Source organism: Aplidium turbinatum, chromosome 4, assembly GCF_918807975.1.
Source record: "Aplidium turbinatum chromosome 4, kaAplTurb1.1, whole genome shotgun sequence".
Taxonomy (NCBI): Eukaryota; Metazoa; Chordata; class Ascidiacea; order Aplousobranchia; family Polyclinidae; genus Aplidium; species Aplidium turbinatum.
Genome location: NC_137475.1, coordinates 36,199,738 through 36,216,390, shown reverse-complemented (window position 1 = coordinate 36,216,390; position 16,653 = coordinate 36,199,738). Strand labels below are relative to the sequence as shown.

At 37.7% G+C, this 16,653-nt stretch overlaps 1 protein-coding gene across 1 annotated transcript; it reads left to right on the top strand.

Annotated features, from left to right (window-relative positions):
• Positions 1 to 4,202: 4,202 nt before the first annotated feature.
• On the top strand, positions 4,203 to 11,052 carry LOC145768412 (ras-related protein Rab-32-like). Its single transcript, XM_082579898.1, has 5 exons — positions 4,203 to 4,276; positions 4,769 to 4,937; positions 5,464 to 5,594; positions 6,987 to 7,136; positions 7,903 to 11,052. The coding sequence occupies exons 1-5, from the start codon at positions 4,247 to 4,249 to the stop codon at positions 8,047 to 8,049; spliced, it is 627 nt and encodes a 208-aa protein (XP_082436024.1). The 5' UTR covers positions 4,203 to 4,246; the 3' UTR covers positions 8,050 to 11,052.
• Positions 11,053 to 16,653: the final 5,601 nt, after the last annotated feature.

Genomic DNA, 16,653 nt, shown 5'->3' with positions numbered 1-16,653 from the left:
GGCCGGAAATAAAACATGAAACTAAACCAAATAAAGCTACATCATATCTTGTGTTCAAACAACGACTAGCAGAGTAGGCTACATTGCAAAGCAGCGTAAAGAGAGATGGATATTTTGGTTAATAGCAATTAGGTATCGGCGTATCGCCACTTTATTCACGGACGACGGATTTGTGACAGCCTACTTTGTTTAAAACGTTTGAATATTGAAACCAATTTACTATGAAAAGTAGTAGGCTACGTCGTAAGCCATATTATATTCCAATGGAATTCACGGAAGACGGATTTGTAATAGCCTACCTTATTTAAAACTTTTTGATGAAACGTTTTGCTTTGGAAAGTAGTCCATCGTAACGACGTAGGCAGTAGGCTACTATTGATCGGGGAGTTCAGAGGGTAAGCTTACTTTTGAACCCGAGATCATTTTAGAGGCTCGTAGCTTTCCGAAGGGGCCCGGGAACTATCGTAGTGTGTTTTTCTTAAAATTGTCTTCGTGTGGGGTCCGAGAAATGCAAGGATCATATTGGTACCGGGCCCAAATTATCCTTTCAACGGCCCTGGTCGTAGGCTATATATTATATTTCAAAGAAACACAGCGCGATAACATAATATTTTCGTCGTAAAAGCAAAGCTGTAAATGCTTAAAAGATGCTTTTACACCAGCTTAGTGAGTTAATCTTTAATAAAAAGTCACCATGTGACTTCTAACTTATTAAATAAATCGCATTTGTGTAACTGCGTTTGACTTTTGCATTGTTGACAAAGTCTGTTGTTTGGCATGGTTCCTGTTGCAGCAACCTTTCTTTGTCAAGTGCATGTAGTTTTGAATTGTCAGTATTTGCAGCTTTCATTAGGCAAGCCACAGCAAAGTAGACTATGTTGGTCATGGCGAAAGAGATAGCTTTACCAGGAGATGTATAAGTTCAGAAACTTGTCAGAACTAACAAACATTAAAAAAAATCAGCATAGACCACCACAGCTTATTTATTGTCACCAAGCCTTTTTCCACCGATGTATGGTTATAGATCAGTTCAGTTGTTTTTATGTCTGACCATCACAGCAAAACCAATAGGCCTACACATCAACATAACAAATATCGAGAAAAAGGTAGATGCAACTAAACGCGAACATTAAAACGTGCTCGTGGCTGAAATAAGTTATTTAAGTTGAAAGAAAATTGGCACGGTTGCAACACATTCAGAAAACTTTACAATCTAGATATTAACGACCTAAAACAGGTCGTTAATATCTAGGGAAATTAAAAATGGGGAATAAAAAAGGAAGTAGAAGAGAAAATAGAAGGAAATAAAAGGAGAAGTAGGGAAATAAAAAAGGGAAATGTGGAAATATAAAAAAAGAAAAAGTTACAAACAAAAATAAAAACAATACCAACATATATTCAGGCAAACACATCTTGATGCGTTTAGCTCATAGCAAAGAAGGACAAGGCAGGTAAAGAAAACCCCACAAAGAAATCATTCCACGGGCAAAGTCATTTCAAGCGCAAGGCATCTGGCTTTACATGACTCACAAAATAGTTATAACTTGACGATACGAAACAATTAATTGGTTAATTAAATCCTTATCCTCAGATTGGAAAAGCTTCTTGCAGAGCTTAGTCCTGGCAGTTTTGCACACTTGGAGAGGTTTTGAAGCACTGACGCAGGCCCAGTCACACTGAGATTGACAGAGTGAAGTTTCCGGTTGCTGAAGTGTTGTTGCCGGGAATTTGTTCCATCCATTAGACGCCGCTGATGGGAGGCGCAACCAAGTGAGCCGAGATGGAGTGATTATCACGTTCAACTTTTATTCTTCGCATCTATTGTAGCTTTCCTCAAAAAAGAAACGGGTTAAGGTAAAGGTGAACAGTGAACACTTGAACACCAATACCATTATTGTTTGCCTACTAATCTAAAAGTTATCTACCAACTTTAAGTTCACCTCCTGGAATTCAATTTGATCTATACCAAGAGAGCAAATTTAGCAAAGATAGGCTGTATGAAAGTTTCAAAATCATGGTGGTAAATGAATACGTGACCTAGCCTATACAGTTTTTTCGCCAAGAGAAGAGTTTCAAGTGGAAGGCTTCGGCTATTGGTTGTTTTGTTTGTGCTTAAATCTGACACCAGGCTATAAGCTACAACTAAAAAAAAGTAGGCTATAATGCAGTGGTTTTCAACCTTTTTGTCTTGGTGGACCCCTTTTGGTGTCTTCGAAGCGGTCGCGGACCCCTCAAAATTTCAATTTGAAATTTTGGTATATCGCGTTTCTTTATGGAATCATAATTATGTTACATAAGTTTCAAAGCAACACACAAAAGAATTTGTTGAATTCGCAACGCACTTGACGATTGATGAGATTGACGAAATTATGTTATGACTTATGAGCTATATGTTGGCACACAGGATCAAACATCGGTAACGGTAAGCTATATGCTCATTTGATGTTTTTCTATAACTTTTATCAAAAGTTAATAGAATACTTGCGACTGTTACAAAGAATTTCTCCCTTTTTTCATTTGAAATCAATATTAATTCGTTATAATCACAGTCATTGCAAAACTGTGAGTGGTGATAGACTGCTGACTAACGTTTGTATTTCTAAATTAATCATTGATCATCACTCTGTTGTCTTAAAAGAATTTAGTTGAACATAGCCAACATAGCCTTATTAAAAGGTTTAAGTAATTTATATGATATTTTAGTTAAGAAACCAAACCTTTGTGCAATGTCCTTTGCAATTTCAAACGACGCACCAGTGCGTTGCGACTTACAGTTTAAGAATCACTGTAGGCTAATACATAAACAAAGCTTAACATCTTCAAGTTTATTACATTTACATAAACATAAAACTACGCAACAAATTAAGTATCGAACGTTTTCGACATCACAAGATGTCCTCTTCAGGAATAATATACATACAAATTAACTACATCTGAAAAAAATACAATGGTTAACTAAATCTATAAACAGAAAAAGACATAGTACTTCTGACTAGCTCAAACTCAACGATATAGGCTCCACGAGAATCAAAGGTAACTGCATCAAAAGGTGTTAAACAGATCACATGATATGGTAGAAAGACAAGGTGCGAAAAACTAATTTTAAAATACAGAGAGCAAGAAAGACGAGCCGCAAGCGTGCAATTGTCTGTTCAAAAGTGGATTGTGACGTTTTATGTACAAGTATTCCAAGATCTTCGTTTGATACTCAGACCTGCCTCTAGACATGATCTCAAACTGCTTGATAGAAACGTTATTTTGGCATTCTGTACATGGAATAATGTGATCTTTAATTGCGCTTTTCTGTATACAATTCAAATTCAGGTGTTCCCCAGCTCTAGTCGATAAATGTCTTGTTGACATACCGATGTATGTCAGGCTTGCATCACGCAAACAACTGAATTTATAAACGGCATTAGAACATAGAGCAAAGGGCGTAGGCGACTTCAGCTGAAAATATTTGCCTACTTTGAACGTTCTATATACAGGGTAGGCCTAAATGTCACAATCAAATTTCTTTTTGACAATTTTAGCTAGATTTTTTTGAAAATCTTAATGAATCTTTTCCCAAGAATGGTAGCCTATATCAAAAAAGTTGCTAAAATCGTCTTCTTTTTTCTTCTTTTTCTGTATTTTTTTTCAGATGTAGTTAATTTGTATGTATATTATTCCTGAAGAGGACATCTTGTGATGTCGAAAACGTTCGATACTTAATTTGTTGCGTAGTTTTATGTTTATGTAAATGTAATAAACTTGAAGATGTTAAGCTGGATCACGTTGCTCGGCTTCGTATGCCTATGGTTCAACAAGACAAACTCTCTACTGAAGCTCTAACATCAACAAAGCACAAACAATTTTTAAATTTCTTAATTTATCCGTCATGTTGAAAACTCGAAAACTTTCGCGGACCCCCGGAAATCGCTTCACGGACCCCTTGGGGTCCGCGGACCCCCGGTTGAGAACCACTGCTATAATGCAATGATAGCTCTAGCCTACTACCTATATAGTAGGCCTAAAAGAACTGCTGTATAGTAGCTATATAGGCCTACATTTTTTTCACTGCTTCATGTTGGTTTGAAAGTTTTTGTCAATAATTTGGATCTTCTGCAGCTACCAATTTAAGTTTAAATTGTACGCTACAACTGTACATTGCTACGGATTGGCTGGTAAAATATTTACACACCACTGCGGCCATCCCGGTCTCATCAACAGAGCGTTGAATTTCAGGAATTCTAGTTGTTCGACAATGGAAGAAAAAAAGGAATATCTATTTAAAGTGAGAATTCTCATAAAACTAAACTTAATAAGCTTAAATTTTTTTTTTTTGTAATTTTCTCAACAACAAAAACGTGACAATTTTTATGTAGCCTAAAAGCTAAAAGATTAACGCATGTGTGACTTATTGATTAATAATAATAATTAATGATTGAAAGTTTGTAACATACTTTTTTACTTGGTTTAACTAGGCTGCATTAACCCCTACTACCAGGGCCATTGAGAGAATTTTATTATCCGGATACCAATGACATCTTCTGGCCCAAAATCAAGACCTTTTTAAGAAAAACGCACCACATTCAAAGAATACGTGATGGTTTCTTTAATTTTCCGCGGGCCCCTTAGAAAGGATACGGCTCCTAACACCTACCCGACCCAAGACCAACGCTACTGATGCTTGCAACCACTAGTTTAAAACCCATATGCTAACAATAATATTGTACGGATGAAGATTTAAATTTATAATCATACTGCTAAAAATGTCGCTACACAGGTTCTTGTCATTGGAGATATCGGAGTTGGCAAAACGAGTATAATAAAGCGATATGTGCATCAAGTATTTTCCCAGCACTACAGAGCTACCATTGGAGTAGATTTTGCTCTAAAAGTCATTCAATGGAATAACGATGCTTTGATAAGGTTACAACTGTGGGATATAGCTGGTAATAATAGCAAAGTAGGCTATCAAATGAAACAATAGCCTACTCCATTGAAGTGTTGATAATGTATGCATAATCTTATTTTTAATCGTGCATGATTGAATAAGAAATTATTAAATAATATTGAGATTTAACGGTTTTATTTCTGCTTCGAAAATTTATTTTGCAAGTTTGTTGGAAGCTGCCAATGGTTGTGCAACCAGAAGCTAGCAATTCTTTATATCTTCAACTTTTCTTCCAACTTCCATTACTTCTGCCCTGATTCGTTTATTAAGTCGGTTGTGGTTGCAATAATAATAATTAATGCTTGATTTTATACGCTGTATTCATCGCAGAATGCGTTGCTCCTCAGCGCTTTACAAACCAGACATTGTCAATACAGCCGTATAAAGGCGCAACTGAGTACATTATTACCCGAATCCATCCCATCGCTGAGTGCTAAGCGGAAATAAAATGCATTAAGTAGGAGATTAATTTTTAAACACAATATAGAAGTTTTATCTCATGTTGATCAAGATATTTACTTCAGGTCAAGAAAGATTCGGTAATATGACCAGAGTTTATTATCGAGAAGCAGTTGGAGCATTTGTTGTATTCGATGTCACGCGAGCTTCAACATTTGAAGCGGTTAACAAATGGAAAAATGATTTGGATCTCAAGGTAACTTTAACGAATGTTTAGTTTTTAGTGAACACAATCACTACAATACTGTCACTACTGAATCTCTCAGAATGGCCGCATTGGCTTTGTGCTACTCCACAGCAGAATATGCATGCCCTGTTTGGAACAGGTCCTGTCACTCATCGAAGCTTAACTCGGTACTCAACCATTCTTGTCGTCTTATTGCTGGGTGTCTGAAGCCCACAAATACCAACAAACTTTATCTGCTTCCTGGTATTGCATCACCACACATAAGAAGAGACGTTAACAGTCAAGCTGAAAGGCTAAAACAAACATGTTATGAAAAACATCCTCTATATGGAAAAACTGCTGCACAAACCCGGTTGAAATCAAAAAAAAGCTTCCTAACACACGTTCAGCCACTAACCTCAACAAAAGAAGAAACGAGACTTAAGCAATGGAAACAGCAATTCGAAAATGACCCATCATGCACTGAAATGAAGGTCCCACCATCAGAGTCCCTCCCCCCAGGAGCAAACGCTCCTTGGGCAAAGTGGAAAACATTAAATCGACTCCGAACTGGTGTTGGACGCATTAAGTTTGCAATGGTGGAGTGGGGCTACGACACCGGCCCAATTGCATGTATCTGTGGCACCGAGCCCCAAACAGCGGACCACCTTCTTGTTTGCCCTCGGCTTACCACCTGGTGCAGTAGGTGGGACCTGTCGGTGTGTAACTCCGTTGCGGAGGAATGCGTCAATCTGTGGTGTGTCAACGAACTTTAGAAGATTCGATGGAAGAAGAAGACTACTGAATGAACACAAGATATTCAAGACACATTGAAAATAGAAATTAATGTAAATGCAGATGATCATTCGTTTTATAGACTGCACTAGGCCTACTACAGCATCGTTTGATTGCTGAGTTTTAGCTTATAACCTGCACACCAGAAGAACGCAAGTCATATTGAAAGTTGAAAGGATTGCCGAATACAATTACCCTACAGTGCCAACCATACAAAAACTTTACATGAAAAATATCGCGTGTTAGATTAATTTTATCATTGACACCATTTTATCACAATTCTGTTTTTTCATAGGTGAAATGGAACAAACATGTAGCCTATTATTTTTTATGCGACGTTTTGTATGCTGCATATAATTTTTATGACTGGTTGAACCCTACTTTAAAGTTTAGACATAAAAGGCTAAGTAAATAAAATTAGTCGAGTTGAGAAACCTTTACAATTTATTGATAAAGCTTTCGCCACTGTAAAGGCGGCTTCTTCAGTGTCTCATTCAAATAGATTCATTCTAATTGTTTCTGCAACTTTTTATCCTCAATAACATTGAGGAACCAGAACAGAGGTTGAGTGACATCAGCTCTTGTTTCTTTGATTTAAAGTTTAAACTCAATTAAATGGTGTATTAGGTCACCTTGCCAGATGGAGGGCGCATACCTGCGGTGCTTCTTGGTAACAAGTGCGACCAAACGAAAGAAGGGCTCGCCAGTAATAAAGATACAATGGATAAATACTGCAGGGATAAAGGGTTTGTGGCGTGGTACGAGACATCCGCTAAGGTAGGCTACTAGTGTAAAAGCAGTCACCTCTGATAGAAATGCAAAATCAACAAGTAGTCTAGTCTACTGTAGAATAAGATACAGCATACAGTAAAAATTGCCAAAAATAAAATAAGCTTAATAGATAAACATTCTGCTTTGAAAACAAGATCGGCTACACTGACTATAAATCGTTTGCCATCTGTAGTCAAATAGCGATATGGACGTTCTCAGCACGAGGATGTGCAATTTGTAATTTAAATCAAATAGCCTACGGATTGGTGTTAATTCAATGCTTGGTGAATGTTATAATATCAGCTAGCCAACGTTGTTCAAATAACGATCCAATGTGTTCTACACAGTAGCGTTGACAAGGGGGTCCAAGGGTTACTTTTAGACCCAAACCCAGGATGATTTTAGGGGCTTGTAACCTCTCCTGGGGGCCGGGGCACTTGAAAAAACACCTTACATCGTTTAGATATAAGTTAGTGCGTTTTTCTTATAATTTGGGTTCCGAAAATTTTATTGGTACCGGGCCCAAATTATCCTCTCAACGGCCCTGGTTCTACTTTCACTCTTTAAATCATGGCATTTCTGGTACGGTTGTTCATAAAAATAAAAGGGGTCCATCAAGTCGAAAACGTCTATTCACAGCCTGTAACATGTGTGTCTAAATTTAAATGGCTTCTATAAGTTTGTCGTACGTAAGAAAATGTAAGGTACTGTAGGCTAATTTGAGCAGGCTATGGACATCGCAGCATAAGTTTAACTTTGCCTTGATTTTCAGACCAACACAAACATTGACGAAGCAGCTAGATTTTTGGTAAGCAAAATGTTGGCAAATGACGATTCTCTCCCTTCAAGAGAAGAAGATGCCAATGTCATGAACTTAGAAACTTCTTCGCCAAAAACTCAATCCGAATGCTGTTCTTAAACTATGAAAACTCTACCACTGGATTTAACGATTGAACTGACAGATTGTGCTTATGCAATAGGCCTACTATATTTTCAGCGTTTGAAGCAAAGGGGCATAGGTTACTGTAGGGATGATGGGTTACTGAAAAAAATTGCGTAGCGTAAGTCTGCAACCAAAGTTACATTCAGAGATGGGTATCGCGAGCTATTTAAAAAAAATGTAAAACAGGCAAAATTAACTTATGCTTTAGTCTATCATATTTAATCATAAACTTATCCACTTATACCGCATGCAAAGTGGAACTTTAACTTAAAGTTTATCATCGTTTCTAGCACCAGTTGCAATTGTGTCATCGTCGAATTTGTTGTAACTTTCTCAAAGCACATTGCAGAAAATTTTATATAGCTTGAAGCAATAACGTAGCTAGGATGGATACGCTACCTATTCACCAAAATGTTGAGCAAGTTGCAGTGGTTTGTGGCAGGGATTCATAGAAGTAGGGGTTCGCCAACTCGGCTGTGATATCTCACAAGTGGAGGAAAAAGTGGTGCTAGATTTTTTAAATTTTTTAAAAAACATTATTTTGGCATTTTTATAGTAGTAGCCTAGTCGTCCAAAACTTGCCTGTAAGCAACCATTCTAAAGATAACCTAAAGCAATTTTATTATTTATTTAACAAACTATCAGATTTTTTGCAAATTTAAATTTCTTAAATTTAAATTTCTTGTAGCCTACCGCATACTATTTTTCGCTGCAGACAAACTAAAAGGTTTCTCTCTCTCTCCTGCGCATAAAACATAATACCTAAAAAATAATGATTATAAGCTTCAACAGACAATTGTATGCTTGCGGCTCGTCTTTCTTGCTCTCTGTATTTTAAAATTATTTTTTTCGCACCTTGCCTTTCTACCATATCATGTGATCTGTTTAACACCTTTTGATGCAGTTACCTTTGATTCTCGTGGAGCCTATGTCGTTGAGTTTGAGTTAGTCAGAAGTACTGTGCAGTTTTTGCCTTTTTCTGTTTATAAAATTTAGTTAACCATTGTATTTTTTTCAGATGTAGTTAATTTGTATGTATATTATTCCTGAAGAGGACATCTTGTGATGTCGAAAACGTTCGATACTTAATTTGTTGCGTAGTTTTATGTTTATGTAAATGTAATAAACTTGAATATGTTAAATTTGATCACGTTGCTCGGCTTCGTATGCCTATGGTTCAGCATTTTAAGTTTTTCAAGCTTTTTTTTGTTCTTAAATACTTAGTAATATATTTTTTAAACCTGTAAATTTTATTCAATTTAAGTTTTGTACATAAATTTACATTTTTATTGCAAAGTGACACTACAAATTGCTTTAACTCAATCTTTGGAAACTTTAAACTTTAGGTTAGTTTTCAGCGGACAAGCATTGGGCGACCACTACTTTGAAAATGCTAAAAAAATATTTCGTCTGATAATTAAAAAAATATTTGGCAGCACTTTTTCCTCCACTTGTCAGATACCGCAGCCGAGTTGGTCATCTCGTTATTCTATGAATCCCTGGTTTGTGGTAACAAGCAAAATTATGAAACGTTTTTGGGATATTGTGGTTCACTCACCTACTGTGCGATAAAGCTTAACGTTTTCGCATAAACTTTGCGTTTTGTCGCTTCTATGTTTTTCTAGACCTCTGCTGTGTTATGGCATAGGTAGGGAGACTGGGGTAAAGTGTGCAATGGGGTAAGATGAGCAACACCTGTTTTTGGAAAAACGAGTCGGCGGAATTTTTTTTTTTTTATTCTGGATGTATCACTCATAATGCCACTTCATTCAATGTATTTGTTATGTCCACTGAGAATTGCATTTTACAATGGCACACAATTATATCAGATTATATTGCTTATGTCGAAAATTCGAAATTTTAATTTTTTTGCCAAAAACTGAATAACTTTATTGTTACACTATGTAAATCAAATCTGTTTTTTTGTATTGATAAGCATAAAGTGTGAGGATATTCAATAAAACGTTCAGGTTGGTTGGTCTTGTAGTTTTTTAAATATTTGTAATTTTGTCACAAAAATCAGGATGGGGTAAAGTGTGCAATGCTAGTTGAAGTACTGTATGTTGGAGCAGTTGCTCAACTTACCCCAAAAGAAATAGCCTTAGCTTATTTAATGTTTGAACTGTTGAATTTGTGTCTTTTTAGGTTCGTATTGGATAAAAAAACAGTGTTGTGTTGTGAAGCATAATGCCTCGCAATTATACAAACAAACTGACAGGGGAATGCTTCAACTTAATCGAATTGCTCAACTTACCCCAAGTCATTGCTCAATTTACCCCATACAATTTATGCCGGGGTAAGTTGAGCAACACGCGAATAAGTATCAATATAAAAAAATATAAAAATCGCAAGGTGATAAAACTCAATCTAAAATGTAGCTGATTCACTAGTGCTTTAAGTTCACCCTATTAAAATTTTCCAAAACAAACCGTTCTTTTGTAAAAGCGACTTAAGCAAAAAGGTGCTCATCTTACCCCACCCTCCCTACAACAGGGGTGGCCAGCTTCTCATTGATTGCGATCAACTAGAATTTTTTTAATCACTAGCGATCGACAGGTCGATGATGAAGTCACTAAGCAACTTTTTTTCCTGTGACAACTTTATTGCACATGGATTTACATTTATCACACATTTACAATCGTCAGCCTTGCGTCATTTATATTGATCTGTCACTGGCAAGTTTTTTCCAGGATTTCAGATCAATGTTAGCTTGGTTCAAGGATACTTTTATTTGATCTTAATATTGACTTTTTGGTCTCCCAATGGGTCTTTTCCTTGTCCCAGTTCCCCACAGAGCTTATTCGAGGAAGCCTCGTTGGTCCATCCGCACGACGTGTTCTATCCAGCTGAACGGTGTTGCAATAGGATAGCTTCTGGACCGGGCAACCTAGCACGATCGAGGATCGCATCGTTGGTGAGACGATTCTCCAGCGAGTGCCTATAGTAGCTTACTTGCCTCAGACCATTATCAGCAACGAGCAGAAGCAGTGGCGTAGCCAGGAAAAAAATTTGGGGGGGGCCAAATATTTGATGATCTGAAGAGAACAACAAAGTGTTTGATTTAAGCCATCGCCACTTGATGTGCAGTGGCGTATCCTGGTGGGTTGAGCAAGGGAAGCAATGAAAGTGGTGGGGGGTTAGAGCGTGCCGAAGGCACGCGTAATCTAGGGGGGTCCGGGGGCATGCTCCCCCGGAAAATTTTTGAAAAATTACACTCAAATAATGGATTATAGCGCTTTCTAGAAACACTTTCAGGGTAATATTTGTATGAAATTTATTAGCAGATAAACAGCTATTAACTTATTAAAGGTAGCTCTTACACACCAACGGGCAAACACTGCGGCTAAAATTAGAGAACACCAAAAACCCAGCTACACAAAAACTCAATAACTACACAAAAACCCAACAGAGTAAGCCTTTCTGAAATTGCTTTCACAAATTAGTACAAAGAAACGTAAATCGCGTCAATTTTGCGCGATTTACGATTTGCAAAATTTATTGGTGTCTTTCTGTGTGTCTAAAACAAGTCCTTGGAGGTGTTAATAGCCAGATGTCTTGGAAAACGTTACAAATTTCTACAAATTTTATTACATTTTCAACAAAGGGCTCAACTTCAGAATCCAAACTTGGAAAATTTGGGGGGGGGGCCATGGCCCCTTTCGCCCCCTCCTGGCTACGCCTATGAGCAGAAGGCTATAACTTATTCATGTTTCAGTTAATTTAGTAACAATTTTTGTAAAAAACAACTATTCTCTTTTCTTCTTTCAACTCAAGCATCAATCAAACTGGAAACTTACTGCTACTTCTTGGCCAAGGCACCTGTTTTTTAGTCTTGTTAGTTGTTACATAATAATATTATGCTTCTATAGGCGTGTATGACAGGGATTTTCTTTTTATACCTACTGAAACCGTGATTAAATTTGTCCAACCAAGTAAATTATCTGAGTTGATCGACAATTTTTCTCTTAGGACTACTGGCATTGATTGAAACACGCTCTTTTTAAGAATCTTGTCAACTCAAGATCCTATACGCGATCGACCAGTTGAGACTAATAGCGATTGACATGTTGGCCACCCCTGGCATACAGTAAGCTATTTCGTTGTGATGGTCAGAAACAAAAACAAATCAAACTTAAAGCTTAGTTTTTTCAGGCCAGCTCTGCCGATAGATTTTTTTATTCTTTCTTGCCATGCTAATTTGGAATAGGCCTATATATTTTTTTACTTAGGCCAATAGGCTATGTGAAAGGGCATAATCAAGCTATTCACAGTTTAATCCAACTATATTTTTTTCGAAAACGTGTCAGGCTATTTGATAGCCTACATGAGATTTCGCAGCTTTGTTTATAGCCATATGAGCAGAGATGTACGTATAGGCCGCAAATTCTACGCCGCGTACTTGCGGCGTAGACTTTTTGTTTACGCTAACGCTTACGGCCACATTTTTTTGGATAGTTTACGCTTGAGGCGTAAAGTTTTCGCGTTTTTTTAGTGCTTAGCGTCAACGCATACTTTTTAATGTATTCTTTTCGCTACAACACGCCAATACCTTCCAGCGCTGCAGTTGAAAGAATGTTTTCAATGGGCAGTCAGATGAACACTTTCAGATGCTTGTGTTTCTTCGTGGAAATTCAAAATAAAACTTGTTTGTTTCGAGTGGTTTGTACCGTGTGAATATTTGGCACCTAGCAAACAAAATTAGTTTACGCTAGTGTATGCGCTGACGTTGACGCCACCAACTTTTTTTCAAGTTGCGTTGACGCATACGGGCTACAGCGTATGGTTTTTCGAACGTTTGCGTTTACGCTAACGGCGTCAATATTTTTTGTATGCGCGTACATCACTGCATATGAGTTTTAAATGGGCTTGTGGCTCCGAGTAGCCTAGAACTTGTTTTTGTGCAATCAGGTTCAAGTGACAGATTTCTGGCGTATGGGCTAGTCAGTAATCTGTTTTTTGGCAGACACTATGATTTTGGCGTTGTGTGAATAGCCCTCTGTTATAAGCTTAATTATTGTTTTTTATAGCCAAACCAAACTTGTTGCTTGAAACTTTTTCCGCAGGGGTGCAACACAGCTAAAATAACCTTAGCCTACTATCCACATGTTTGATAAAAAAGTTGTATGTTACATACAACTTTTTATGTTTGAGCTTTGACGTAGGCCTACCGTACCTGTACCGTGGAATGAAAAGGGGTGGCTCAGGTAGGCTATTGTGTTGTGTTTTATTTTTTGCCCGAAGATCACCTGTATTGAGTATGCAAGGTAGCCTGCAATTACGTGGACTGTGTAATTAAGGTTTAAAGTGTTGTCAAAACATATCTTGTCTAAATAAAGGTAGACCTACTAGCAGTACTGCTGCGTTAAGCCCTTTATGGGTCCCGGAGCCAACATAATTTTGGGCCCCCTACTGGCAAGAAAATCTATGATAAAGAGTGTATACATTGTACCGAACCACAAACATTAAATGGAAAGCCGAAATTGACTAACAATCGCAACCACACCCCTAACACCACTGATTGAAAAGAATACCGAGAGCAAAAAAATGCATGCTAAAACCATTAACTAACACTGTACCATGTGTCTTGCTAGGCTAATATGTCCGCCCCATAGCTCAGTTGGTTAGCGCGTGACTTCTGGAACGAAGAAGCTTCAAGAACAAACGGCGCTGGTTCGACTGTCGGGGTGTGCGCTTGAGCAACGCCCGTTAAGGACTGTTCTCCATTCAGCGTCATCTAATAAATGGAATAATTCCCCGGCAACAAGACTTCAACAATCGGAAACTTCACTCTGTCTCGGCGAACGGGCCGCGAAATTTTTTTTCCCACGAACTTTTTGTTACTTCGCATAGAGTTATTTGTACCGTGTGAATGCAAGCATCTTTCGTTGGCGTGTTTGGTTCAGTGGTTTCGTCTTTTGTCTTACATTCGTGAGGACTTCGGTTCAACGCCCATCGAAGTCAATTTTTTTTCTTTACATTAATTTTTGCGATGCACAAAAGCTTTTCATAAAAAGTAAGGTTAGGGTTAATGGGTTAGGGTTAATTTTTAGGCTTAGGGTTAATTCTTAATCAATTCGGAAAATCTTACATTTAGACTAATGACCAGAATCAATTTTTTTTCTCAACCGTTTTAAATTTGACTAGACTAATAGGTGTGTCTCCAGGCTACGTTTTTTTTTCAAGTTCAATGTTTAGATTTGGACCTGGAGCGTGAGTGCAGGCTGAAAATCGGCTGTTGTAAGGGCGAAAATTGGTAAAAACAGTTACGCGCGCCGCGCGGTAACCAGTAATGGCTGCACTTAGGCTACAGAAATATGCAGATGAGACAGAAAGTTCGTGGGAAAAAAATTGCGACTGGGCCTGCGTCAGTGATTCAAAGTCTACAAGTAGCCTATGCGAGACTGCCAAGATTAAGCTCTTCAAGAAGCTTTCCCAGTCCGAGGATAAAGATTCCATCAATCAATACTAACACATAACCGCTCTATTTAAACCAGTAGTTTACTGCAAGTGACTACACCAAACACCTTACAAAAAAAAATTAACCAAACCACACTCCTATCAGAATGAAAGTTTAAAACGGTAGGCCACAGTAAACATGTTGTTACCGAAAAATATAAGTCTGTTATGTGTTGGCTCCTTGAGATAGTGGGCCAACCCCCCTCCCTTGATACAGCACTGGGTAGGCTACCAGCCAGGCCCGCAACCAGGGGGGGCATTTGCCCCCCCCGAAATTTTTTTTAAAAAATTTTAAGCGTTCTATGCAGTATGAATTGCACTATACGTCGTACACGTACAGCCATACTGTAGAGTGTAGACTATCGAAACCGAAAGTAGGCTACGCTGGTTGGAAGCTATGCTAACGATTTTGTTCGATAAATTAGGCTGGCATCCTGACATCCTCATTATCTGTTTCGTTAGCGTGTACATAATGTCAGCATCCATCATCACCATAAAAAGCGTTTAAAAACAACTAAACAATTCGAGATCAAAAGCAGCTGCGATAGCGTGGTGAATAAGCTACTCAGTTGGGCTTCGGCATTTGTAAATCTGATTTTAAATGAATTCTTGAAAGTGAAAGGCCAGCAAGTGCGATTGATGCGGTGTCAGCAATAGAATCCCAAAAAGAGTTTTATCCAAACGTTTACAAACTCTTGATAATTTTGGCTACACTTCCAGTCACAATTGCTTGTGAAGAAAGAACATTTAGCTGTCTACGACGCTTGAAAAGTTACCTTAGAAGCACTATGGGGCAGGACAGGCTTTCTGGACTAGCTCTCATGCAAATCCATCGTACTCAAATTCCAAGCGCGGAATTGGTGTTAAACGAACTTGCCAAATCAAATAGAAAGTTAGACATTATGCTCTAAATTAAAATGTCATTTTGCATTTGCAAAGTCAATTTCTTTGGGCCTACAAACATAAAAACTTGTTGAGCCAACAAAATGTTTCAGGATTGTAATTTGTAATTACCGTGTTGAGTTTATTGATATGTATCTGTTTGTTTAAAACAACGAAAACTATTAATACTACAAAAAGTGCTCAATGCCAAGCAAAAAGGCAAAGCAGAGCAAATTAAATCAAATATAGTTATTACTATCTGAAGCCTTTACAAATTGTTTCACCTAACACATGAAGTTCCGTTAGGTGAAACAATTTGTAAAGGCTTCAGATAGTAATAACTATATTTGATTTATCTGTTTGTTTATGTTGATGTAAATAGCCTATATGTTATTGATTAATTTATGACTCCAGTCGTGCCAATGCAGTTCGTAGCCTACAGATGTTGTATTTTATTTGTAATCGACTGAACACATTACTGTAATATCGTAATTTCCTTCTTTGGTTAGTCATAGCTAAATGAGAAAAGGTTACAAAGGCTAGTTTTCTTTAATGCTGTACTAAACAAAAACGTGATTGACATAAGTTATGACCACTGAACTGAACCGTAACATGGTAGTGCCACACACTCTATCAATGGGCGTGGACATTAACATAAAAATGTCACAATGCATCATTTTAATATTTGTTCTTTGATAAAAATTAAATGCCCCCCCCGAAATTATTTGCTGGTTGCGGGCCTGCTACCAGCCTACCATTTTAACCTTCTTTGGGAGAATTTCGGTTGGATAGCATCCAGGTGGTGGTCCCTGCTTAAGACATAGCGTCTCTTTCAATGAAAGCATAGACTTTGCACACATTAAGCTTGCGTGGGCTACTCCGAAAAAAGACTTGCGATTTTAAAAAAAATTCTTCATCTTCATATACAGAAACAATCAATAAACTACTACCATAGGCTACAATGTCACTCCACGACGGCTCAGTGAGATAAGCTGCAATATTCTGGAAAAAATTGTGGAGCGCCACCTTAATGTTTTGAAGACGCAAAATGTTGAGATGAAATGACAATAAACAATAGCCTAACAGTTTAGTTCTAAACAAGGGCTCTTGGAGACTTTCCTCCTAAAGATTGAGAAATTCTTCTAAGTTTTGGTCACTTTTCACATAATAGTCCCCCAATGGGCCAATGCCTTAGCCCAGTAGCGTAGCCAGGAATTTTGAAGGGGGGGTTTTGACCACCCA